This window comes from Mobula birostris, chromosome 16 (genome assembly GCF_030028105.1).
Source record: "Mobula birostris isolate sMobBir1 chromosome 16, sMobBir1.hap1, whole genome shotgun sequence".
Lineage (NCBI taxonomy): Eukaryota > Metazoa > Chordata > Chondrichthyes > Myliobatiformes > Myliobatidae > Mobula > Mobula birostris.
In genome coordinates this window covers 35,819,056-35,845,560 of record NC_092385.1, presented here as the reverse complement: position 1 = coordinate 35,845,560, position 26,505 = coordinate 35,819,056, and the positions used below count along the sequence as shown (strand labels likewise).

At 38.4% G+C, this 26,505-nt stretch overlaps 1 protein-coding gene across 2 annotated transcripts in view; it reads left to right on the top strand.

Annotated features, from left to right (window-relative positions):
- Window positions 1-19,830, top strand: part of tmf1 (TATA element modulatory factor 1) — a 41,805-nt gene extending 21,975 nt beyond the window's left edge. Inside the window, exons 9-17 of one of the 2 annotated variants that reach the window (XM_072280537.1) lie at window positions 464-556; window positions 1,519-1,675; window positions 2,834-3,026; window positions 5,635-5,704; window positions 5,782-5,874; window positions 6,021-6,140; window positions 9,280-9,432; window positions 13,729-13,854; window positions 17,751-19,830. In XM_072280537.1, coding sequence (XP_072136638.1) covers window positions 464-556; window positions 1,519-1,675; window positions 2,834-3,026; window positions 5,635-5,704; window positions 5,782-5,874; window positions 6,021-6,140; window positions 9,280-9,432; window positions 13,729-13,854; window positions 17,751-17,894 — 1,149 coding nt within the window. In that variant the 3' untranslated portion in view covers window positions 17,895-19,830. Of the gene's footprint in view, window positions 1-463; window positions 557-1,518; window positions 1,676-2,833; window positions 3,027-5,634; window positions 5,705-5,781; window positions 5,875-6,020; window positions 6,141-9,279; window positions 9,433-13,728; window positions 13,855-17,750 lie in introns of those variants that run through there. The other variant, XM_072280538.1, reaches the window with a different exon arrangement.
- The last annotated feature ends 6,675 nt before the right edge of the window (window positions 19,831-26,505 follow it).

Genomic DNA, 26,505 nt, shown 5'->3' with positions numbered 1-26,505 from the left:
GTCCTTGAAAGTTCAAATAACAGCAGTGGCTGCTGAACAGGTGGTAGATGTTTACCTTTTGTTTTTCATAAGTTTTATAGGTCCCACCCCAGGTTATGGCAGTGTTCTGTTCCTATGAACTGTTCTTGACCTGGACCACGTGCAAGTCGGAATGGCAGAAGATGTCTGCAGCCCCACTAACTGGCAAATCCATTCCTCTTCTCTCCCAAATGCATGTTTATATCATAAGCTGGAAAGGACTGGTATATTTTATTATAAATTATTGTGTATAATTGTTTTCTAAAATATTTAAATTTGTGTATTTTAATACTGCATCCTCAGTTATAAATTATACGTTTCAGTTTCTAGTCAGTCTGTTAAAATAGGGGGGAAAAAAAAACCTTGAATGTTATGCTTAGTATTGTCTTGCATAGTTTACATGTTGCATAGTGTGTTAATCTGGTTACTTCTGGCTGGTATATAGGTGGCAGATCTCCGGTTGGGTCTCCAGAGGGCTGAACAACAGCAAGCCAGGAAGGAGGACTACTTGCGTCAAGAAATTAGTGAACTTCAACAGGTATTCATTATCACTGTATATTTATGAAATCAGGTTTGGATGATTTAGGAGGAGACAACTGGAAAGAAAGCAAGCTCAGTACATTTTGTACTTTGGGCATAATTTTCCTGTCAAATTAAACATATTTACGGGCTGAACCAAACATCTTTAGTATACATAGATAAAAAAAAAATTCTTTGATTCAGATATTATTATTTACACAGTAACAAGCTTAGCCTTCATACCTCTGGATTAGAATAGGTGAAAATTAGTTAAATGTGTACTCCAGATCGCTATTATAATTCCTTGTTGGCTAAGGAGACTTTGATCTGCCGAGGGGTGGGGGAAGGGTCAGGTTATTCTATGAAGAACTATATTTAACTGGTAGTGTAGCTGCTTTAATCATCTTGGCAAACAACCTCTTTGACCAGAGTGTTGTATGCAGAAAACCATTCATGTCCTTGCTTCAACTGTAACGTAGATCAAGAAGAGACTAGATCAGTGTCATCCATAACAGCTGGTCACATTAAGGATCTGTAAATCTTTCACTGTGTGACTGTATAATCTGAAGATTACAGGTAGCACAGCCTCTCAGAACTTTGTGTTATATAAGGTTTTAGCAAGTTGAAGAGTGTGATGTCATTGGCTTTGGGGATAGGTAAACTTGAAAATAAAACTTTTCATGACATCTGGCATTATGGTTATTTGATCTTTAAATGTGGCAGATAATTTTTTTTTGAAGAGGGAGAGATTATACAATTGTACAATATACAATCCATTATACAATATTTTGATTTCCAATATTAAAATGAATTATAGCTTTGTGTTGCAATTTCTTTACTTTTCTTTTGCCCATGTAATCTGGGCCATTCAATCCATTTGGATTATTTATAACTATAATTACATATAACTTTATATTTTGCTTATCTGATGAGACTAAAATACCCCATAAGGTAAATATTTTTAATGTATGAATTTTAAAGAGACTTCAGGAAGCAGATAATCGAAACCAGGAGTTAAGCCAAAGTGTTACATCTGCAAGCAGACCACTTCTGCGACAGATTGAAAATCTACAGGCCACGCTTGTGGCACAGTCAGCAACTTGGGAAAAACTGGAAAAGAGCTTGTCTAATCGACTAGGTAACTAACAATAATATTATGCATACATTGAGCTTATTTACCAGTCAACTACTTGAGTATTAAAAAAATTGAATTGTATTTGTTAAACCTTTATGGAATACTAATAGATTTTCTATGTAATTGTTCATTGGCCTTGATGTAATATGTTTAGTTTGCTTTCTACGTGTACTTTCCCTGTACCATCAGGTTTCTGAATGATCCATGAACACTACCTTATTATGCCTTTTATTTGCACTATTTGTAATTTATAGATTTGTCTTTCCACTGTCCTGCTGTCACAAAACACGTTTCAAATCGTATGTCAGTGATGATAACTCCAATTATTATAGCTGGAAGAAATTTAACTCGAATCTTAAGTTGCAGCTTTCAACTGTACTGCCTGAACTACTAAGTATTTGAAGTGTTCCTCTCATACAATTGCTGTAGACTGGATTTCGTGGAAAATAATTGTGTAGAATGATTTTGTACTTTGTTGAATAACAAAATTATAAAATATTCGGAATAACTTCTTGGGGGAAGTAAAGAATAATTAAACACTACAATATTAAAATGAGTGCCATTTGGTCCAAGCTGATTCTGATTTTATTTTCTCATATGAGTCAGCTAATGTAATCTATCTTTGCTGCTTGCTAAATTGTTTAATAATCATATCCGGTCTAATTTTGCTGGAGATCATGTGGTACTTCAGGAGATTTGTTTTGAATGCCATTCAAACAATGCCAGGTAACTGCTGCTGCTTCATTTCTGCTATGTTAAAGCTAGTAATGTTTTGGAAAATACTCTGATATACATAGTAAAAGCCTTGGGATCAGAAAGATCTCTCCCAGCATCACTGTGATCAGTCCAACACACATTTGTTTTACATGGCTTTAATTGTATGCCTAGTTCACTTCCTACAAGCAACAGCTTGATTTTTTGCAGATGAACTACCTTGAAATTGCAAATGCAGAGTGTTGGTTGAACTTAGCTGCTGTTCCAATCACTAAATGAAGGTGAAGAAAATTGTGCACTTGATGGTTGTAATAGTTGCATTTTAGATAACAGAAAAAGTTACTTTTAGTAACTAACGCTTTCATGTACAATAACGAGAAGTAAAATTTGCAGTTTATTACCCATGGAGATGTTAATGCACCAAAAAAAAATCTTTCTCTTTGTTAGCTGATAGTCAAGCTCAGCTTGCAGCTGCTATAGAAAAAGAGCGGACGGTCTCAGAAGAACTGCTTACTCTTAGAATGCAAATCTCTTCACTGGATTCACAAAACAGCTTATTGCGTCAAGAGAAGAGCAGGTTGCTAGCTCAGTTGGAGTCGGAAAGAGCCAGGCTTGAAAAGACTGAAGATGAAAATAGCAGGTGAGTAAAATGCTAATTTAATTAATTTATAATTAGAGAAATTGGGATATTTAAAATGGCACCTGAATCTTGTGCCTTAAATAACTTCTGTAGATTTTAAATATTTTAGTTTTGACATTTATGGCAATTTGGACAATTTACTATGCATTTAAGTATTCATTTCCTCTTTTAGTAATTATCAATACCACCAATCGAAACATTTTTTTGGCTATAACTTGAAACTTTCTTATTCAATCCTCTCTATTCCTATTTTAATTGAGTTAATTCTGTATGCTTAGTGGGTAAACTTTACTGCCTGTAAATTTATTCCTTACTGACTAAGCGAATTCTAAATTGATCCTTATTACGGTATTCTTTCACTCCTATTCTATTCTGACTATCTTTGTAACCATTAAATTGAGAATCCATTCTGTAATTAGGTGTCAAGAAGTCACATAATACCCATCTCTGGTGTGGCCAATCTCCTGTATTAATTTTGATTGCATCCTTGCTGTTATGCTCAAGTCATTGATGTATTAAGCAATGTTGTTTGTCTTAACAATCCTTTTTCCCAGTTTTTAAATCTCTGTATGTCTATGCTACTGTACTCTATTATTCATCCACCCTTATTAATAATGTATACTAATATTTATGTACCATCAATTAAGGGGAAGGCTAGATCAAAAAGAACTCGAGCACTTCATCTATCCATTAGGTACATTAGTCTTCCTCAACCAATACTGTCCAGCAATTTTTAGTCAGTATTTATTACTTACGTTTTCTGTTTTTCTATTACCCACACTGTTCCTTCCACTGCATTTTCCATCTTGGAACTACTTTTTCTGACAATACCATCTTCCATATCACTGTTCTTGTGCCTTTCTTTTCCCTCATTTTATGTTTACACTCTATTCTGTTTTCTGTGGTCGTCGATAATGCAATCTCATTTCTTACATCTGTCTCTCCCAGACAACAATAGGGTGTTTCCTTTCTCTTTGCCTCCATCTCCATAATCCTCTTTCATCTTCAGCACCTTTCCCCCACACCTTCATGTTCTGAAGTGTCTAATTGTACTCTGCCATTAGTTCACTCATTTGTCATCTATAACAATCCGTTCCTCTTCCCAAACCACCTATCCATGCATGTGCCAAACACTCTTCAAATATAACAATAATTTACTATAGTTTTTCAATATTGGGAAATAGAAACAGGTGGACAGTGATTTGCCAAACTTTATTTACTCAGTAGTTGAGAATTTCTCCATTGGGGTGAAAAATCTAAATTATACATACTTGCGTAAATTCTCAAACAAGATAAAATTTGCATTTGCAGAAATCAAAGGAATAGATAATGCTGGAGGAACTCAGCAGCCTAGGCAGCATTTTGGGGGGTGGGGGGGAAGTAAACTATCGATGTTTGGGTCTCAGCCTGAAATGTCGACTGTTTACTCTTTTCCATAGATGCTGCCTGGCCTACTGAGTTCCTCCAGCTTTTTGTGTGTATCACATAAATCCTCAGTTTGAATTTAGTTGACTTTTAGCTGAAGATGATTCTACCCCGGTTACTGCTTCATAATTGAAACGTTAGTTGCTTTTGAAACAAAAATGTTGTTTGTTAATTTTTTTTTCCAGAAAGATCCAAAATCAATAGATTTTATACCAATAATGTGAAATAAATTAATTTTAACATGTTTGCCCGATTTTAGACACATGCATGTCATTGTTTTTTTGGGTTTGTATGAATGTTTCCTGTTTTAATCCAAAGAGTGCCACCTGTTGGATCTACATAGTAATTTAATTTTTCTTGTGCCTGCCTGTAAACAAACACTTCAGAATCAGGTTTAATATGTTGTGAAATGTGTTAATGTTGCACCAGTTGTACAATGCAGAACTTGATAAGTATATGAAAAAAAAGCGGAATTACAGTATATGTATGTGTTTGTGTATATGTGTGCATATTAAATACTTAAAATAAGTAGTGCAAAAATCAGAAATAAATACAAAAAAAAGTAGAGGTAGTGTTCATGGGTTCGGTGTCAAAAGGTTAGGAACCCCTGCTCTAAGTCTTGTTGTTGGAGTCAGGGTGCTCTCAGTAGTGATTAGTCTTTGTAGCAGTTCCTAGGGCCCAGTCTATAAACATCCTTGAAGGCCTTTTGACAGTTCACTGCCTTCAAAGGCATTTCAACTGCATTTACATGTTTCTGATGATCAAAGCCTTAAAATTGATTCAAAATAATCAAATATTAAAGGAAGTAAAAATTACAATTTATATAAAGTAACTAAGTTATTTGAAGCATTGAGATGAAGTAAAATGAAAAGCAAGTTTTTCTATTAATTCATGTAACACATTCTGTACCTTTGCGGTAATAACAAGCTGGGAAATTTGCTAAATTGGGTTATTTTCCATGGGCAAAAATAATTACTAATTTGGATATAGGAATTTGCAATGTGACAACAGGGTTTACAATGTAACATGTATAATAAGACAGAAAAATTTGCATATTAATAACATGTATTCATGCAACATCTTGTACAAGTCTGGATTTTTTAATTAAACTGTTCTTTTACTTGCTATTAGCATTGATACAGGTGAGCTAAGTTATTGGAAAATAAGCACTTACTATTTTCAGGCATCGTGTGGCTTTTGACAATCTGAAGTCTGAATACATTAAGGCTCTTGAAGAATCAAAAAAGGAAAAGGTAACAAAAAGCTCACATTTAATTAGTCTGCTGGACTATTGTCTTTCAATCCAACTCATGATACTTTCTCTTATTAGAATGCCCTGAGTAAACAGTTGGAAGTGGAAAAGTTGAAAGTTGAACAGGAAAGGAAAAAAGCAACCCTTGCACAAGATGCATTAAAAGAGAAGGTATTTAGCTTAAAAATTCTGATTAGATCTCATTAGTATTTGGATCTTTTTTATGTGCATGAATTGCTCCCATGAGTTAGACATGTTTATATAAGAATTACATTGCTTGTCAAGTTTTGTAATCTCAAGTTTTGTTTTTTTCAAAGGAGCGGAAACTACTTACTAATCAGGGACCAGAGGCTTTGACCGTCACTCCAACTCTTTCTCGATCCAGTTCTGTTAGTGGTGCTGAGATGGCAATCTTGCAAGCCTCCAGCCATTCCCAGGTCGGAATCTCTAATTTTCCAGCACTAATTATGAAAGGGAAGCTGGCGAAATGGCTAGAAAGATTCTGGAAATCAAAGAAGAGAATTTCAAAGTATCTAAGTTAGGGACTGAGAAAATGGAAAATACTAGCATGGATTGTTAGAAAGGACAGCAAATGATCTCAGCAAGTTTCATTTATAATCAAAGCATGTATCCATATACACCTCTGAAATTTGTATTCTCCAGAGAGCCATGAAAGTGTGAAAGTCATTCAGAGAGAAACATCAAACTCCCCTGTACGAAAAAATGGCATCCCAATCATCAACATCTCCCGCCCCCCCCCCAAAAAAAAACAAGTACAACAAAACAGAAAAGGAACGGGCAATTTTTAAAAATATATAAAAACCCTAAGTCTGAAAAAAGTAACGGTCCATAAACTTAATAGTCCAATCCATAAATGCAGAACCCCAATACCATCCTACAATATCACCAACATTCTTTGAAAGAGATGGACACGACATGAGGCAGAGAGGCCTACCTGCCTGCCATAGCAAGACCCAGAGTGCCACAGCTGCACTGTTGTTTTACAGTGTCATAATGAGACATCAAACTCTACATAATGATGATAAACATTGGAAGCAGCTAGAAATCTGTCTGAAAACTGAATTCTGGAAAGGGATAGTGGCAGTCTCACAACTTCCTATTTTTTCTAAGAATAATTCTCAGCCGAGGGAAATAATATTCCTTGTTGGAAAGAGGCTGTACTCACTTGCTTCCACCAGGGCAACGAGAACTCTCATGGGGGAAAGTTGCATGCTTGAGGCCAATATGGTATGTCTCTAATGGGGTTAGGTAATCATTCACAGGCAGTGTGGATGTTACTAATTTTAACTTGTATTAAACCATTCAGGTAATGTGAAGCTGTGTGGTAGGTCCATTTTTCCTGGTTCAGTGCACTGTCAAGCAGTGTTGGTGAGTTTACAGTGGTGAGGTAGGGAATGTTAAAGATACTTGTAGACAGAATATCTGTAAGCAGAGTCACAATAATTGACAAAGGCGGATAGTATTTAAATATTTGTTAGTGTGTTGTAATACAAACCTGGACTGAGAAAGAAAATATAGATAAAATTTAACTACAAGCCTTATTTTCTGTAATTGACAGACCATGTCATTGCACTCTATTCCCAAATATAATGAAAAATTGTGTCATTTATGATTATTGGAGTAATTTGTATTTCTGGCCCAGTATTTGATGCATCTCTGGTTGGATACTTGCTGCCCATTTTGCTGCTAGCATTTGGGGCAGCAATGAAGGTCCTCCATCTCTGGCAGTATTCAGGACTTCCTCCATCATGTCAGCAGTTGCCTCTCAGTTTTCACTGCAATCAGTCATGCAAGTCCCAAGTGGAGACTCAGGAATACCGTTGCACTCAGATGTAGAAGGATTCTTCATTGTGGTTTCTGTAACAATTTTTGTAAACCAGTCAATGTTAGCCCTGAGCTGAATCTCCCCAACCTGGAGGACTGGAGGGCCACTCTTAGTCTGGCCTGTGCATTTTGACCTGCTTGACATGGGTAAACCTACAAAGAGCCAAAGCCTAAACTCTGACTCTAGCCAGCATAGCTCTCTGGGTCATTAAGGCACACAAGCCTCCAAACCATGACAAGGTTGTGGTCCTCTTGGAGATATGGTTGGATGCTATAGTAAAACTCATAATCTGCTATCTAGTCAGTTGGAAATTCTGATGTTTCACCATCTGGCTCTCAAGGGCCACATTTCCTGCATTTCCTTTAAATGCGTTGGGCTCTTTTTCCCGCACTCCCTTTCCACATAATCACTTAAAAATTTATAATACCACTGTGTATGATTTTAAAGGAAAATGTATTGGGGTATCAATAAGAGTAATATCCAACATTCCAAAAAAGTCTGGCAGTCTCATGGCAACAATACCGAGGGCGTGGAATTATTGTTTTACTGTAACATGCCTACAGTAGTCAAAAATAATGTCTGGTGTACTCATAAGGCCCTCTGGGTGCCTAATTGGCATCATTTATTTCTGTAACATCAAAGTAGTTCATTCATTTGCTTCATTAATTTTAGGGATTTGTGCTTGTCATCTGTCCTCAATAATTTATCTAATTTATTTTAGGCATCTAGTTATTCTGTTACTGTTGTGCTTTAATGTGGGAAAAACTTATTTTAATACACATCTGCAAATATTGGCATGTAAAATATAATGAAATATTGCCCCACTGGCAAAATTGTTTCAATAAGGCTTCTCCTATTCTGCATTTAAAAGACTTGAGATAAATGCTTCTAGTTTTAAGATGTTCAGTTTGATTCCTCATGTTTGAGGCTATAGCTCACCTGTATGCTATTAAGACCCTATTGCAAACCTGTCTTTAACATGTCATTGAGTGGAACTTTGACATTAAAAATGCTGAGAAGCACTTGAGAGAATCTGATGTTTCAACAGCTTGGAGAAGACATTGCAGCACTAGACAGCTGGTGTAGTGGAGAAGAATGGCAGTAATAATCTTGCCTGTTTTACACTGTGAAGCTAGTGTAAATTCTGATTTTGTTTATTATGGTGTAATGTGAATTATGATTTCACAAACGTGGCAAGTTTCCATTAAATTCATATACTTTATTGGACATCTTGAAATATTATTCTTTGAAGTGTTAGTGCAATTAGTTCACTTGGTACAAGATATTTTAAAATGTTGTTCCTATTTAATCTTGCTACTGGGAAATAATTTCATTTTATTTTACACACAGTGGGCTTAATGTTAATCCTTTCTCTATCCTGCTGTCACCATATGTCCAGTCTGGTGTAAACAAAAGGTGTGGGGTTAAAATAGTGAGAGTCCATACTTTGCTGACTCTTTGCATGCAAACAACAGTTAGCAAAGGTGTCCACCTCCCAGCATCTATAATTTTAGAGATCAGATTTTGATTATGGCTGCAGTGTCTAACTTGAAACTTGAGTTGGAATATTAGTTTTTATGACAGACAAAATTTGGCAGGAGTAAAAGGCAGAGTCAGATGGATAGTAAAACCTTGGTATGTCATCCCGCACTGTCTCATACAAATTGAACGACAGGGCTTGGAAAGAATTGAACGTTGAAAATTTAGTAATGATGTATTTTTTTTTTTAGGATGATTTATTTGAACATTCATTTGCACCCCTAACTACGTCAGCCAGCAGTAACAGCTTATATGATGTACTCAGAATGGGAGCAGAGTCAAGCATCTTCGAAAATTTGCAGTCTCAACTAAAACAAAGAGAAGGAGAAATTGCACAGCTGCAGGTCAGTAGCAATGAAGCAATTAATGCACAAAGACTTCTATAATATACTATACCTTTTATTGACTACTCAGTGCCTTTGTTTTGAACTGCCCAGTGTACCTCTTTAAAGCTAGTTCTTTATTATACTGTTTAATATGTTTTGACTTGACTCTGGGATGAGAATGTGTTCTGCACATCTGTACTATATTAACCTCTCAATTCTTTAGTCTCATTCAAAATCTGGTACTGCTATTCCAATAGGTACATAAAATATAATTGTAAGGCCTGCTCCTTCTTTTGAATTTGAAGATCACTATTTTCAAATTAGCTAATATGTATTTCTGATAGCTGTTAAAACCATACTTTTTTTTAAAACTAAAAGGGTAGAGAGGGGTCAGAGAGAGCATTGAAGCATCAGCAAGAGTGAAGGTAGAAAAGAGAACCTTTTGAGAACATTGAAGGAAAGAAAGCTTTTTAATTTGGGATGATACAGTGGGGGTAAAAAAACCTTAGTCAAGTTATTGAAAGGGTATTCTGGAATTGGTCTTTTATTCCCGGTATGAAATGCCTAGTACGTAATATTGGAGATGAACGTTTATGCTTGGAGATTGTTAAACAAAGCCAGAATCAAATATTTCTGAGGGGAAAAAACTATCTATTACTACATCTTTGTAGTGAAAATGAATCCAGATTCTGTTGAACTAATATCTACAAGTTGTGGGATGTCTATTAATGTGACTGCTAGCCTTTACAATCTTTTCATTCTCGCAATTTTAAAAGTGGAAAAGAATTTATAGACAATAGGTGCAGGAGTAGGCCATTCGGCCTTTCAAGCCAGCACCGCCATTCACTGTGATCATGGCTGATCATCCGCAATCAGTATCCAGCTCCTGCCTTATCCTCATAACCTTTGATTCCGCCATCTTTAAGAGCTCTATCCATCTCTTTCTTGAAAGCATCCAGAGACTTGGCCTCCACAGCCTTCTGGGGCAGAGCATTCCATACATCCACCACTCTCTGGGTGAAAAAGTTTTTCCTCAATTCCGTTCTAAACGTCCTACCCCTTATTCTTAAACTGTGGCCTCTGGTTCTGGACTCACCCATCAGCGGGAACATGCTTCCTGCCTCCAGCGTGTCCAATCCCTTAATAATCAATGTTTCAATAAGATCCCCTCTCAGCCTTCTAAATTCCAGAGTATACAAGCCCAGTCGCTCCAGTCTTTCGACATATGACAGTCCCACCATCCCGGGAATTAACCTTGTGAACCTACACTGCACTCCCTCAATAGCAAGAATTTCATTGGTTTCTGACCAATTTATCTTGGCATTTTAGAGACAGTATTATCCAAATTTTTCTCAATTTTGAGATCAAATTTCTTCGATTTAACATTTAATGCTTAGATTGTTCTTTTATTGATTTTGTTTATTTTACAAGAATATTGCTGGGTAGGCTTATGTTTCTTCATTCTACTTGAGCAAGATGTTGAAGACATCTGTGAACCAGTGTGGTTTGTGTGGAGAGAGCACTGCCTCAGAAAGCAGTGATGGTTTGCAGAGCCATTACAGGCATTAAGTGGACTGAATGCGAAAATCTAGTTGTTTCATTGTTGTCATTACTGAAGCCAACTTTTTATTTTGCTATCACATTGCCATGGTATGATTTTTTTTTCAAATCATTAGTCCAGGCCTTGGGATTACTTAGCATAACAAAACGATTGAATTTATTCACATTTTTATGTGACCTGTATAGATTTTAAAATATATTTTCTTTGTCTACCAGGCTGTTGATAAACTTAGTACATTTGAATTGGATTGATTGTAGGTAGCTTGTCAGGTTGTATCAATTTTAATTTGGATATTGGCAGAATTATTATCCACAAAGAGTATGCTAAAACAGGATTATTGTTTTTTGTAAACATAGCCAGCATTGAGAGCTTTAGGTAATTTTCGTGAATGCTGTTTATAGTTTTCCTCATTGATATTTGGAAAGATTATTAATATTTTTAGGTAATTTCTTGATGTTCTTGTACTGAAGGCACAATGTGCCTTTCAATTTTTTTTTGCAAACAATCCCCTCCCCTTTTTGCTCATTAACCTAATTAATAATGTATATGAGGATAAGATTTGACATCTTTTATTACTGGAATCTGGGATTTATAGTCCTTTACTAATAGCATTCAATGGATTTGACATCTTAAGCATTCCTGTTGTCCATTAGCAATGAGACTGTCAAGGATAAGGTTACGGAGTACTTGGAGGCATATTACAAGATAGGCAGAACTCAGCATGGTTTCCTTAAAGGAAAATCCTGCCTGACAAACCAATTGCAATTTTTTGAGGAAACTACAAGTAGGCTAGACAAGGGAGATACAGTGGATGTTTTATATTTGGATTTCCAAAAGGCCTTTGACAAAGTGCCAAACATGAGGCTGCTAAACAAGAGCCCATGGAATTATGGGAAAGTTACATACGTGGATAGAGCATTGGTTGATTGGCAGGAAACAGAAGCGAGAATAAAGGGATCCTGTTCTGGTTGGCTGCCGGTTACCAGTGGTGTTCCACAGAGGTCCGTGTTGGGGCTGCTTCTTTTTACGTTGCACATCAACGATTTGGATTATGGAATAGATAGCTTTATGGCTAAGTTTGCTGATGATACAAAGATAGGTGGAGGGGCCGGTAGTACTGAGGAAACAAAGTCTGCAGAGGGACCTGGATAGATTGGGAGAATGGGCAAAAAAGTGGCAAATGAAATACAATGTTGGAAAGTGTATGGTTATGCACTTTGGTAGAAGAAATAAATGGGCAGACTATAGTTAAATGGGGAGAGAATTCAAAGTTCTGAGATGCAACAGGACTTGGGAGTCCTCGTGCAGGATACCCTTAAGGTTAACCTCCAGGTTGAGTCCATGGTGAAGAAGGCGAATGCAATGTTGGCATTCATTTCTAGAGGAATAGAGTATAGGAGCAGGGATGTGATGTTGAGGCTCTATAAGGCACTGGTAAGACCTCACTTGGAGTACTGTGTGCAGTTTTGTGCTCCTTATTTAAGAAAGGATGTGCTGATATTGGAGAGGGTTCAGTAGAAGATTCAGTAGAATGATTCCAAGAATGAGAGGGTTAACGTATGAGGAACGTTTGTTCGCTCTTGGACTGTACTCCTTGGAGTTTAGAAGAATGAGGGGGGACCTCATAGAAACACTTCGAATGTTGAAAGGCATAGACAGAGTGGATGTGGCAAAATTGTTTCCCATGGTGGGGGAGTCTAGTACGAGGGGGCATGATTTAAGGATTGAAGGGCGCCCATTCAGAACAGAGATGCGAAGAAATTTTTTTAGCCAGAGGGTGGTGAATCTGTGGAATTTGTTGCCACGGGTGGCAATGGAGGCCAAGTCATTGGGCGTATTTAAGGCAGAGATTGATAGGTATCTGAGTAGCTGGGGCATCAAAGGTTATGGTGAGAAGGCAGGGGAGTGGGACTAAATGGGAGAATGGATCAGTTCATGATAAAATGGCGGAGCAGACTTGATGGGCCGAATGGCCAACTTCTGCTCCTTTGTCTTATGGTTTTATATTACATATCAAAGCATTGTATATCAGATGTGTGATTTTTCTGAAGTTATGTTAGCCATATGTTGTGCATAAAAACTTAAATGTTATGTAGATTTTTTCATTTATTCTAAGTGTTGACCTGGCTGGTGGCGTAGTGGCATCAGTGCTGGACTTTGGGACGAAAGATCCCGAGTTCAAATCCAGCCAGTTCCCCTGCACGCTTTCCATCCGTGCTGGGTTACGAGCTGGTGATCTCTTTGGAAACTCACCCAGCAGAAGGCAATGGCAAACCACTGCTGTAACTTGCCTTGTACGTGACTTCCATCTACATCACTGCGGCGTGGACAGAAGTCGTCCGCTAACCGGAGAAATTCCGGATGCGACGTACTTTTCCTTTCCTTATTCTGAGTGTTAAGTCAGCGTCTCTTGGTGAGTTCCATGCAATAACACCTGAAGCAATGAGTTGTCACTTAATTTAGTTTCACTAACTTAAAAAAAATCAGATGCTTTGAATTTGAACCATCTTGAAAATGAAATCAGACAGGTTTTGAAGCTATCTTGGATTTTGGGTTTCAAATTTCTTCAAATAACTATAGAATATGTTAATTCTGTCAATATAAACCAATCCATTGAAGAGTGAGCAAGAATATCATTTGCACCTTCCTAATTATTTTGGGCACTGCCAAGTTAATGATTAAATGAATCTCCTTGATCTTTTCTATCTTCAATAAATAATATAGATCAACTAAATCAAGCTTTGTTTTTACAGCTTGAAATTTCCAACCTTGAAAGAAGTCGAGCTATCATGGCTGAGGAACTTGTCAAATTAACTACACAGAATGATGAACTGCAAGAAAAAGTGAATGAAATCCCCAAGTTGCGTCTACAGCTTAAGGTGCATACTATTTATTTTCAGCTTCAAGTGCAAATTTTAACATCATAATCATATTCTTCAAAATGCTACCACTGAATTCATTCATTCATTTATCTCTACTGTTAGAAATATCAGTCCTACTTGGTGGTTATAGGTTTGGTTGGGGGCATAGATTACAATTGGCCTGTCTTTCTTTGAATTGGGAAAATGAAAATGAGTTGGGTAAGTCACTGGTACTGGATGAGATGTACCCCAGGCTACTGTGGGAGGCGAAGGAGGAGATTGTTGAGCCTCTGGTGATGATCTTTGCATCATCAACGGGGACGGGAGAGGTTTCGGAAAATTGGAGGATTGCGGATGTTGTTCCCTTATTCAAGAAAGGGCGTAGAGATAGCCCAGGAGATTATAGACCAGTGAGTCTTTCTTACTTGGTAAGTTGATGGAGAAGATCCTGAGAGGCAGGATTTATGAACATTTGGAGAGGCATAATATGATTAGGAATAGTCAGCAAGGCTTTGTCAAAGGCAGGTTGTGCCTTACGAGCCTATTGATTTTTTTGAGGATGTGACTAAATATATTGATGAAGGTAGAGCAGTAGATCTAGTGTATATGGATTTCAGCAAGGCATTTGACAAGGTACCCCATGTAAGGCTTATTGAGAAAGTAAAGAGGCATGGGATCCAGAATTGGCTTGCCCACAGAAGACAGTGGTTGTAGATGGGTCATATCCTGCATGGGGGTCGGTGACCAGTGGTGTGCCTCAGGGATCTGTTCTGGGAGCCCTTTTCTTTGAATTTTTATAAATGACATGGATGAGGAAGTGGAGGGATGGGTTAGTAAATTTGCTGATGACACAAAGGTTGGAGGTGTTGTGGATAGTGTGGAGGGCTGTCATGAGGTTACAGCGGAACATGATAGGATGCAAAACTGGGCTGAGAAGTGGCAGATGGAGTTCAATCCAGATAAGTGTGAGACGGTTTATTTTGGTAGGTCAAATATGATGGCAGAATATAGCATTAATGGTAAGACTCTTGGCAGTGTGGAGGATCAGAGGGATCTTGGGGTCTGAGTCCATAGGACACTTAAAGCTGCTGTGCAGGTTGACCCTGTGGTTAAGAAGGCATACAGTGCATTGGCCTTCAATCATTGGAATGAGTTCAGAAGCAGAGAGGTAATGTTGCAGCTATATAGGACCCTGGTCAGACCCCACTTGGAGTACTGTGCTCAGTTCTGGTGGCCTCATACAGGAAGGATGTGGAAACTATAGAAAGGGTGCAGAGGAGACTTACAAGGATGTTGCTTGGATTGGGGAGCATGCCTTATGAGAATAGGTTGAGTGAATTCTGCCTTTTCTCCTTGGAGCGACAGAGGATGAGAGGTGACTTGATAGAGGTGTATAAGATGATGAGAGGCATTGATCATGTGGATAGTCAGGTTTTTTCCCCAGGGCTGAAGTGGCTAACACGAAGGGGCACAGTTGTAAGGTGCTTGATAGTACAAACCCCATTTCCAGAAAAGTTGGGATATTTTCCAAAATGCAATAAAAGCAAAAATCTGTGATATGTTAATTCACGTGAACCTTTTTTTTAACTGGCAAAAATACAAAGAAAAGATGTTCAATAGCTTTACTGACCAACTTAATTGTATTTTGTAAATATACACAAATTTAGAATTCGATGGCTGCAACACACTCAACAAAAGTTGGGACAGAGGCATGTTTACCATTGTATTACATTACCTTTCCCTTTAATAACACTCTTTAATCGTTTTGGAACTGAGGATACTAATTGTAGTAAATTTGCAATTGGAAATTTTGTCCATTTTTGCTTGATATAAGATTTCAGTTGCTCAACAGTCTGTGGTCTCCGTTGTCTGATTCTCCTCTTCATGATGCCAGTCAAGCACACGCACTCTGTGTCTACAAGGCCACGCTGTTGTAGCCTGTGCAGAATGTGGTCTGGCATTGTCCTGCTGAAATAAGCATGGACGTCCCGGGAAGAGACGTCGCCTTGATGGCAACATATGTCTCTCTAAAATCCTAATATACGCCTCAGAGTCAATGGTACCTTCACATACATGCAACTCACCCATGCCGTGGGCACTGATGCACCCCCATACCATCACAGATGCTGGCTTTTGCGCCTTTCGCTGATAACAATCTGGATGGTCGTTTTCATCTTTGGCACGGAGAACTCGATGCCCGTTTTTTCCGAGAACTAGCTGAAATATGGACTCATCTGACCACAGCACATGGTTCCACAGTCTTTCGGTCCATCTGAGATGAGCTCAGGCCCAGAGAACTTGCTGGCGTTTCTGCATACAGTTGATGTATGGCTTCCTCCTTGGGTAATACAGTTTCAAGTTGCATTTCTGGATGCAGCGACGGACTGTGTTGAGTGACAATGGTTTTCTGAAGTACTCCCGAGCCCAAGGTGGCTATAATTGTCACAGTAGATGACGGTTTTTTAGGCAGTGCCGCCTGAGGGCTCGAAGATCACGTGCATTCAACAGTGGTTTCCGACCTTGCCCTTTACGCACTGAGATGTCTCTGAATTCTCTGAATCTTTTCACAATATTATGTACTGTGGATGTTGAAAGACCTAAATTCTCTGCAATCTTGCGTTGAGAAATGTTCCTTTTGAACTGACTAACAATTCTCTCACGAATTTTGGCACAAAGAGGTGAACCACGACCCATCCTTGCTTGCAAAGACTGAGCCTTTGATGGACGCTACTTTTATACCCAGTCATGATACCTCACCTACTACCAATTAGCCTGCTTAATGTGGAGTCTTCCAAACCAGTGTTACTTGAATATTCTGTGCACTTTTCAATCTTATTTTAACTCTGTCCCAACATTTGTTGAGTGTGTTGCAGCCATCAAATTCTAAATTTGTGTATATTTACAAAATACAATTAAGTTGGTCAGTAAAACTATTAAAAATCTTTTCTTTGTACTTTTGTCAGTTAAATAAAGGTTCACGTGAATTAACATATCACAGATTTTTGTTTTTATTGCATTTTGGAAAATACCCCAACTTTTCTGGAAATAGGGTTTGTAGATACAGAGGAGATGTCAGGGTTAAGTTTTTTATGCAGAGAGTGGTGAGTGTGTGGAATGGGCTGCTGGCGGCATTGGAAATGATAGGGCCTTTTAAGAGACTCCTGGATAGATACATGGAGCTCAGAGAAATAGAGGGCTATGGGTAACCCTAGGTAGTTCTAACGTAAGGACATGTTCAGCACAGCTTTGTGGACCGAAGGGCCTATATTGTGTTGTAGGTTTCTATGTTTTTAAAACTCTAATGGATTTCCACTCTTGATCAGTCTTTATAGCAGAGGTTCCCAGCCTTTTTTTTAAATTAATGGGCCAATACCATTAAGCAAGGGATCAATAGACCACCAGGTTGGGAGCCCCTGTTCTCTTTGAGCTTTGAAAATAGATAGTGGCAATGGGTATGTAGAGATTCAGAGTTTGCAGGTGTGCAGATTTACTGCCAAGGCTTGCACGTTAATAATGCTTACCTGGGTGAGTAACTGAAGGGCACCTTTCATTCTGGAATGTATCTCATTCAAAATAAAACACTTAGATTGAAACAAAGGAAGGTGGAAGGAGGACAACATTGCAAAATATTCTATCTTTTGTCAGAGGTACAAATCTGAGCTGCTTGAAATTCATATCTTATTCATACTCAATTTTTAAACACTATTTTTATGCTAGCCTGAGTCTCCAAAATTAATCTTGTAATGTATGTTGTAACTTGTTGAATTTATCCAGTAGCTGCATAGTTGGAATATAACTTTGGCAAGACAGTTATTATTTTTAGTTATTTTGAAAGAAAAGCTGCTGAGTGCAGAATGTCTGCTGGAATTGTAATTGTGTTAGGTTTTGAATAACTAATATAATTTACTTTTTAGGATATTGATCAACGATACAACACCATATTACAGATGTATGGTGAAAAAGCTGAGGAAGCTGAGGAACTGCGGCTGGACTTGGAAGATGTGAAAAACATGTACAAGACTCAAATTGATGAATTATTAAAGCAGAGGCTGACTTGACTTGCTTTAGCCGTGTTTCCAAGTTTCCCTTAATGTGAATTGCAATACTGCTGACAGGTTTTTGGCATAGAGTGTAAATATATGATTGTAAATATAATAGTATTATCGGTGTTTTGTTAATCACCTGCTGTTGCATTAGAGGAAAATTATGCATTGGTGTTGAAAAATTTACTGATGTAACTTGTACATAAAGTGAAGTGCAGATTCAAGTGCAATATTATGAATTATTGTGAGCCGATCCTTTAGGGTGAAGATCTCAGAAACGAACTTTTCTGTATAGTTGCATTTCCAAGTAAAAGATGGACCAATTTTATCAAACTTAATTGACCAGCCTAAAGCATTATCTGTTGAAGATGGTAAATGTTTATGTTAACTGGGCCCTCCATGACACTATTAAGTTTTACTCGATAACTTGAGAAGAAATTCAGTGTGTTGTATACTTGTTATGTTGTATAATTGTTAATGAATTACATACATTTCAAAATTACTGTTGAAATATAAACAAAGTCACTAGTACAAGATGATGTCTTGCTATTGGTAATTGGCCAACTTTTGCTAATAGTTGCACTAATTTAGTACCTGATTTAAAAAATATATTAATAGTAGAATCTTCTGTATAGCTTATGCACTTAGTAACATTAATACATTTTCTTTGCTCTATTCTGTGCATTAAAAGTAAATTAAAATGATTTATTTAAACTAATTTTCTAAATTTGGAATTCGTAATCTACGCTATTGTATCTTCCAAATGTAAATTTAAAATGTAAATAATTACTTTGTGTAACAGTGGGACTTGGGTAATAAAGTCTCTTGCCTGATCTGCTGTTGTTTGCTATGGTAGAGATGAACTTCAGATTTTACATTAGATGTAATGACTGATAAATGACTTCAACTACATTTCTTCCTTGGGCTGGACCCTAAAGGGGATAATTTTGTTCTTTTAAATATAGTTTTAAATCTGGAAGCTAATTATTTTTAATATGTTCACTAAGCATATTTCTTGACCAATGAGCAGGCATTCAATTCCTGGTTTTCGTAAAATGCTAGTAGTAATTTTTTTGCTTTGAGGGAAAAATGGTGCAAGGATTATGATTTATTCCTTTTGTTTTCCTCCTTGTAAAATATCTATCTTGAAGTTAGTATCTATTAAAACACCAAAATTGGGAACAAAGAAAGAAAGAATATACAAAGCCATTCAGTATCTATGCAGAGCAAAAGTTGTATCAAAGTTGTTGCCTTTATAGAACATTAATTTTAGAGGTTACTAAATCTAGTGGCATATCACTGTTCTAATCTGGTGATATTTATAATAGTGTATTTTTGAACAAGGTATATTGAACCTGCAAAATTTGAACAAATTTGTAATGAAGAAGCTGAATGTATATGAATTGTTAAACATGAATCATCAGTATGTTCATACCTTGATATAATTTCTAATTTGTGTTGCATTCACATGTTGCATTAATTTTCTAAAAATGTTTTTGCATTGCTCAGTTATGAATGGCAATTTTTGGTGATAAGTGTGAGTGGAACAAACCACTATTGACAAATTTTTAAAATTCTCAACATGGCAACAACTTTTAGAGTATGTTAATATTTTTATTTTTGATTTATTCATTAGATATTAACATTTGATTATTTCCTCTTGTGACTTAAAATACTTGTATTGAGTAGTATATTTTAGAAACTACAGCATGTTTATCTTAAGAGTCATTGCTACCTGAGGCATTAAAAGAAGTTTCCTGTTAGAAGGTATTTTATCTGCTGAACTACAGTTTTGATGATTTTTGGGCTTGAATGTGTACAATTTATTTATTGGTGTTAGTAGAACAGAATGCTTTTCTCTTAAGCACATCATTCTGCTGTGTCATCTAACTTTGATGTATGGCTTCATTATTGAAGGGATTGAATAAATAATTTTTATTTATAATAGCCATTTCTTGGATATGATTTCTAATCATTTGTAAAGTTTTAAAACAAAAGGTTTTTAGCATTAATGCTCCACTTGCCTTTTCATAAAGATGTTCTCAAGCTACTGCTATAAAGAATTTCTCCCACATTCACAGCTGGTTGGCTGGTACTAGAATCCTGAATCATGGTGCCATTGCCTTTGGAATTGAACCAACGTCAATTCCATACAGTTGCATGTTATGGTATTGTAAAATGAATGTTACTGATAACCAGATTTATGGTCTGATGCTTGAAAATGATCCACTTGGTGATGTATAGATAATTATAATAAATGCTAAGCTCACTAACTCTAGAATTGTAGTTAGTTTTAAAATCCTTTGAAACCTTTAATAGAATTACAGTATATATTTAGACAATGGGTATAGTTTAAAGGTCAAGTTTTTATTGACAACTAGGACTATAATTTTTTTAAGAGAATTTGAAAAGTTATTTAATAGTTATGATCCCACAATGGTAATGTGATCACAGAATTATGTCATTTTAAGTTTACCTGGTTAGATTTGATGGGTGCTGCTAATCTGATTTTTTTTCTCTCTCTCTCCCTCTCAGTTCTTCCTTAGAGTATTGATGTAGATCAACCCAAAAATGTTAGCTTCCATTTATTAGTTCAGTTTATTCCAACGATGTTGGAAGCTACATGCCTCCCCTATAATGCAGCTCAGCTGATCTGCAAAATTAATATCTCTTGGATAAATTAATTTGTGAACTTTAACAGCTGCAGACTTAGAATTTTGACCCTTGTACACTTCCTGAGCATCAGAACATTGTTTTTATGATTGCAATTTCTTGAGTATGTCTGAGCAGTCATCTGCTGTCCTACTGCTTGAATTCATAACTTTATATTTTGCTTAATGGATTCCTGATTTGAGTAAACTTTCTATTCCTTTTTCGCGTTTGGAATTGGTGTCTGACCTTGCCACCTGTATAATTTTGGAGAGGTAAGGAGATCCCCATGTTAGATGTTCAAAATCTTGTGAACATCTTGTTTCTTTACCGGGAAGTGGTGGTATTTAAAAATTGTTATACTGGTTGCTTGAATACCCAAAACTTGTGTCTCAGTAATTTAAAAGTAGATGATGACCTTTTCCCACCATTCCTTTCTTTTTCATTGTAACCATTTGTAAATGGATGATTATATTAGCTTATTATTCTGCCGGAAATTATCTGCATATTTAAAAACATCTGAATTCCCCTTTTTGTGTTAAAAGACATTTTCCCTTCAGAAGTATTGTGCTTAACTCTGACCAAGGATAAATTCAACTTGATTATTTAAGCCATTAGATCAACATTTAAAAATGGGGAGAGATTTTTAGGAGTGGAAACAACAAAAATACCGCTCCATTACCCATTTTTATTTTAAGTACAGTCATGTTGTGATAAAGTGACAATCTTTTTTTCTGGGTAAAATATGTCTGCCACTCTGTGTTAAATGAATTGTGTAGACAGTTGAGTCATTGAGTTCTGTCATTTAAAAAAAACAATACCAGTTGCCTGTCCTGATTCTAGCTTGGGATTGAATGAAGATTGCAAAAAGACCTTAATAACAAAATAAATGGTGACTCGATTGAGATGTACAAGTAAGAGACCTAGATAGAGTGGGCAGCTAGATACTTTTTCCAGGGCAGAAATAGCTAATATGTAGGCACATTAGGGGTGTTGAAGAGACTGTTAAGGCACACAGATGAAAGAAAATTGAGGGAGGGAAGGTAGAGTAGGTTAGAAGGTTGGCACAACATCATGGGCCTGCCCTGTTCTGTATTAGTTTAAGTCCAGTTGTCATTCAACTATACACTTGTGAATCTGTGGAATTTGTTGCCATATAGCAGAGGTTGATAGATTCTTGATTGGTCAAGGGATATGGGGAGGAGGCAGGCGATTGGAGCTGAGAGGAAAAATGAATCAGCTATAATAAAATGGTGGAGCAAACTCGATGGGCCAAATGACCTAATTCTATGGTCTTACAGTGCCTTTAAAAAGTATTCACCCCCTTTTGGAAGTCTTCATGTTTTATTGTTTTACAACATTAAATCAGTGGATTTAATTTAGCTTTTTAACAGGAAAAAGACACTTTTGTGTCAAAGTGAAAACAAATCTCTACAAAGTGATCCAAATTGTGGTGGTGGCATCTGTTGGTCTCGTGAGACCATGGATCTGCGCCTGGAAAGTCCTGCTTCAGTCTGTGTTTAGAGCAGCATCTGTTGTGGCTGTAGAGTCCCACATGGGAGTGAGTCTCGGCTTTAGCGACTGCACTTGAAGGCACTGTCCTCCAGTGTTGTCTTGGTGCTGTTTTTCCGATGAGTGTGCTTTTCTTCATGTTGGAGCAGGGTGAAGAGGCTGGGTATCTGGGCGTGGGCCAGGACCTCATTGTTAGTGACTCGGTCAGTCCACGTGATGTCCAGGATGCGTCTCAGGCTGCGAAGGTGGAAGGCATTGAGACGCCACTCTTGTCTGTAGTAGAGGCTCCAGGTCTCGCTGCCGTAAAGCAGTGTGCTGAGGATGTAGGCCCTGTAGACTGCAACTTTGTGTGTGCCGTCAGTTTTCTGTTCTCCCAGACTCTCTCTGTCAGCCTGGCAAATGTTGGGGCTGCTCATCCGATCCGTCTATTGATCTCAGGGTCTAGGGAGAGGCTGTCCGTGATGGTGGAGCCAAGGTATGTAAACTCGTGAACTACCTCCAGCTCGTAGTTGTTGATGGTGATGGCAGGGGGGTGCTCAATGCCTTGGCCCAACACATTGGTTTTCTTCAGGCTGATGGTCAAGCTGAAGTCCTGGCAGGCTCTTTGGAAGCTGTCCATGAGGTGTTGCAGTTGCTCTTCAGAGTGTGTTGCCAGTGCTGCATCGTCTGCAAACAACATGTCCCTGATGAGTACTTTGTGAACCTTGGTTTTTGCCCTCAGCTGGGACAGACTGAACAGCCTCCCGTCCGATCTGGTGTGAAGGTAGACACCATCAGTTGATGTTCTAAAGGCATGCTTCAGCATGACTGCGAAGAAGATGCCAAACAGGGTGGGGGCAAGCACACAACCCTGCTTCACACCGCTGTGGATGTTGAAGGCCTCCAAAGAAGAGCCGTCGAACTGAACGACGCCCTTCATGTCTGTGTGGAATGACTGAACTATACTGAGGAGACTCGGGGGACAACCAATCCTGGCAAGGATTTTGAACAGGACGTCTCTGCTCACAAGGTCGAAGGCCTTAGTAAGGTCAATGAAAACGACGTAGAGTGGTTGTCCTTGCTCTCTGCATTTCTCTTGTAGCTGTCGAAGGGAGATCATGTCGGTTGTGGAGCGTTCCAACCTGAAACTGCACTGAGACTTGGGATATACTCTTTCAGCTATTTTCTGCAGTCTGTTCAGGACCACACGGGCGAAGACCTTCTCAACGATGCTCAGCAAGGAGATTCCCCTGTAGCTGTTACAGTTTCTTCTGTCCCCTTTGTTCTTATATATGGTGACAATGTTGCTGTCTCTCATGTCTTGTGGCACTGCTCCCTCTGTCCAGTAGCAAATTAATTACAAGATAAAACACAAAATAATTGCATAACCATTCACCCACTTTAATACGACACACCAAATCATCACTGGTGCAGCCAATTGGTTTTAGAAGTCAAATAGTTAGTTAAATAGAGATCTGTTTTTGGAGACTTGTATACAGTCAAGGTGTTTCAATTGATTACAGTAAAAAAAAAAACCCACCTGTAACTGGAAGGTCCAACTGCTTGTGAGTCAGTACCCTGGCAAAAACTACACCATGAAGACAAAAGCACACTCTCCACGCAACTCCGTAAAAAGGTTATTGAAAATCACGTCAGGAGATGGACACAAGGAAATTTCCAAGTCACCAAACAGCCATTGGAGTACAGTTAAGTCAATCATCAAGAAATGGAAAGAATATGGCACGGCTGTAAATCTGCATGGAGCAGGCCATCCTCAAATGCTGAGTGACTGGGCAAGAAGGGGACTAGTGAAAGACCTATGACAACTCGGAGGAGTTGCAAGCTTCAGTGAGTGAGATGGAAATGCAACAAATGTTGCCCAGGTGCTTCACCAGTCACAACTTTATGGGAAAGTGGCAAAGGGAAAGCCTCTGTTGAAGAACACTCGCACAATATCTCTGCTGGAGTTTGCCAGAAGATGTGTGGGAGGCTCAAGCCAGCTGGAAGAGGGTTCTAAGGTCTGATGAAACCAAAATTTAGCTTTTAGGCCATCAGACTAAACACTATGTTTGGTGTAAGCCTGACCCCATACATGATCAAAAACACACCATCCCTACCGTGAAGCATGATGGCTGCATCGTGCTGTGGGGATGCTTCACTGCAATGGCCCCTGGAAGGCTTGTGAAGTTAGAGGGTAAATTGAATGCAGCAAGATACAGGAAAACCTGATTCAGTCCGCAAGAGAACTGTGACTTGGGAGAAGGCTTAGTTTCCAGCAAGACAATGACCCCAAGCATAAAGTCAAAGCTACACAGGAATGGCTTATAGGCATCCGTTAGTCTCATGAGACCATGGATTTGCGCCTTGGAAGGTTTCCAGGGTGCAGGCCTGGGCAAGGTTGTATGGAAGACCAGCAGTTGCCCATGCTGCAAGTCTCCCCTCTCCACACCACCGATGTTGTCCAAGGGAAGGGCATTAGGACCCATACAGCTTGGCACCGGTGTCGTTGCAGAGCAATATGTGGTTAAGTACCTTGCTCAAGGACACACACGCTGCCTCAGCCAAGGCTCGAACTAGCGACCTTCAAATCATTAGATGAACGCCTTAACCATTTGGCTATGCGCCAACACTGAGGAATGGCTTAAGAACAAAGTTAATGTCCTGGGGTGGCCATGTCAGAGTCCAGACCTCAATCCAATTAAGAATTTGTGGCTGGACTTTGCAAGGGCTGTTCACTCACGATCCCCATGCAATCTGACAGAGTTTGAGCAGTTTTGTAAAGAAGAATGGGGAAAACTGCAGTGTCCAGATGTTCAAAGCTGATAGAGACCTATCCACACAGACTCAAGGCTATAATTGCTGCATCTTACTAAATACTGGCTTGAAGGGGGTGAATACTTATGGAATCAATTACTGTATTTCATGTTTGTAATTAATTTAGATCACTTTGTGAATCTAAATTGCTTTTTATTGGCATTGTAAATATACAGCTAAATGAAACACTGTTCCTCTGGGTCCAAGGTGCAAAACACACAGCATATAGTCGTCACACACAGTACATATAGTTACAATAGCATAGTCAAAAAAAAAAATTAGCACTGGTCCTTGGGTGGCATGGCCTATAGATCGATGGTGCATGGGATGTTATAATTTCTGCAAAAATAAGCATGCAGCAGTCCCACCTTCCACACTGGTCAGCTACAGAGTGCTTGTCTTCCAGGGAGCGAACACTGATGTGACAGCCGGCCTCCAACCCACCACAGATTACAGTGTGCCTGCTGTGCCTCTGTTCTCTGCCACACCACCTCTGGTGCCTCTTCCCCTGAATAGCTGTAAGAGGTGATGCCGTGATGAGGCCCTGGTCCGAGCAAGCCCTCAATGGTTTTACCAATGATCAAGCTTGCAGTATTTTGTATTACCAATGTACCACAGAGTCTTGGAATCACAAGAAAAACATGACAAACATTTACACCATTTGTTGGACCCCGAGAGGCCACTGCAACCAAGCATGTCACCCTTACTGGAAAATCTTATTATTCTATGTTCTAATAACCTGGTTAACGTGGGCCTTTATTGCTTTTCAGATATCACAAAATTTGCGTTAGAGATTTAATAATGTTGAAATGATGTAATGCTCTCCAACTCTTTCTATGTTACATAGACTATAAAGGCTTCCCACCGAGACCAGACAGGCACCGAGAAATATCTCAGGAATAATCCCCAAATCCATTGGTTAAAAACAAAACCGTGTCTCCGCGCCTTCCCAGGCAAACATTTACAACAGTACTGCTCTGATGACACTCAGCTCCCTCTACTGACTGCCCACAATGCCAGATTCCCAAAGCCGGCACACTGGGTTCCATCAAGGCAAAAGATTGCTGGAATGACAGAGAAGTTGTTTCAGTGGTGTTCTCAAAGCCTCACTGAAAAATGTAATGCCTTCACTTAATTGTATGAGCCTCTAACTGCTGTCTGATGGGAAATGCGCAAAGGGCATTGACATTGTACCGTTTCCTACTAATGATTTTGAAGGATGACTCGCAGATATTTATTGTATCTCTTGAGTCTCGTCAGAAGCTGCCCCGGGGAAAGTGAAACTATTTCCTTTTATATCAAGGCATCAGACCGAGGTTTCAGTATTCACTCACAGTCCAAAGGAATCTTTGATTCTATTGCCCGACAGAAGAATTCTGCTATAATATACTATTTCAAGACGTTAGAGAAAATAAAGTCGGTGTGCAACAAATGCATTTAAAATATAGTACCTTCATTTTTTAAATTCAACTCTGGATGGAAATAACTTGCGTAAGTTACGCTCTGAGCACGGTCAAAGTTGCAATGTAAGCCCAATAAAGAAAAATGAATGTAAACCGCGATGTCATCCCTGGAATCGTCACATCTTTTGAGTCGTATTCCCTCCGAGTGGCGGAGGGGACTTTCCATCGCTTCCCTGGTTCTGGGGGAAGGTTGTGATGTTGCACTTGTG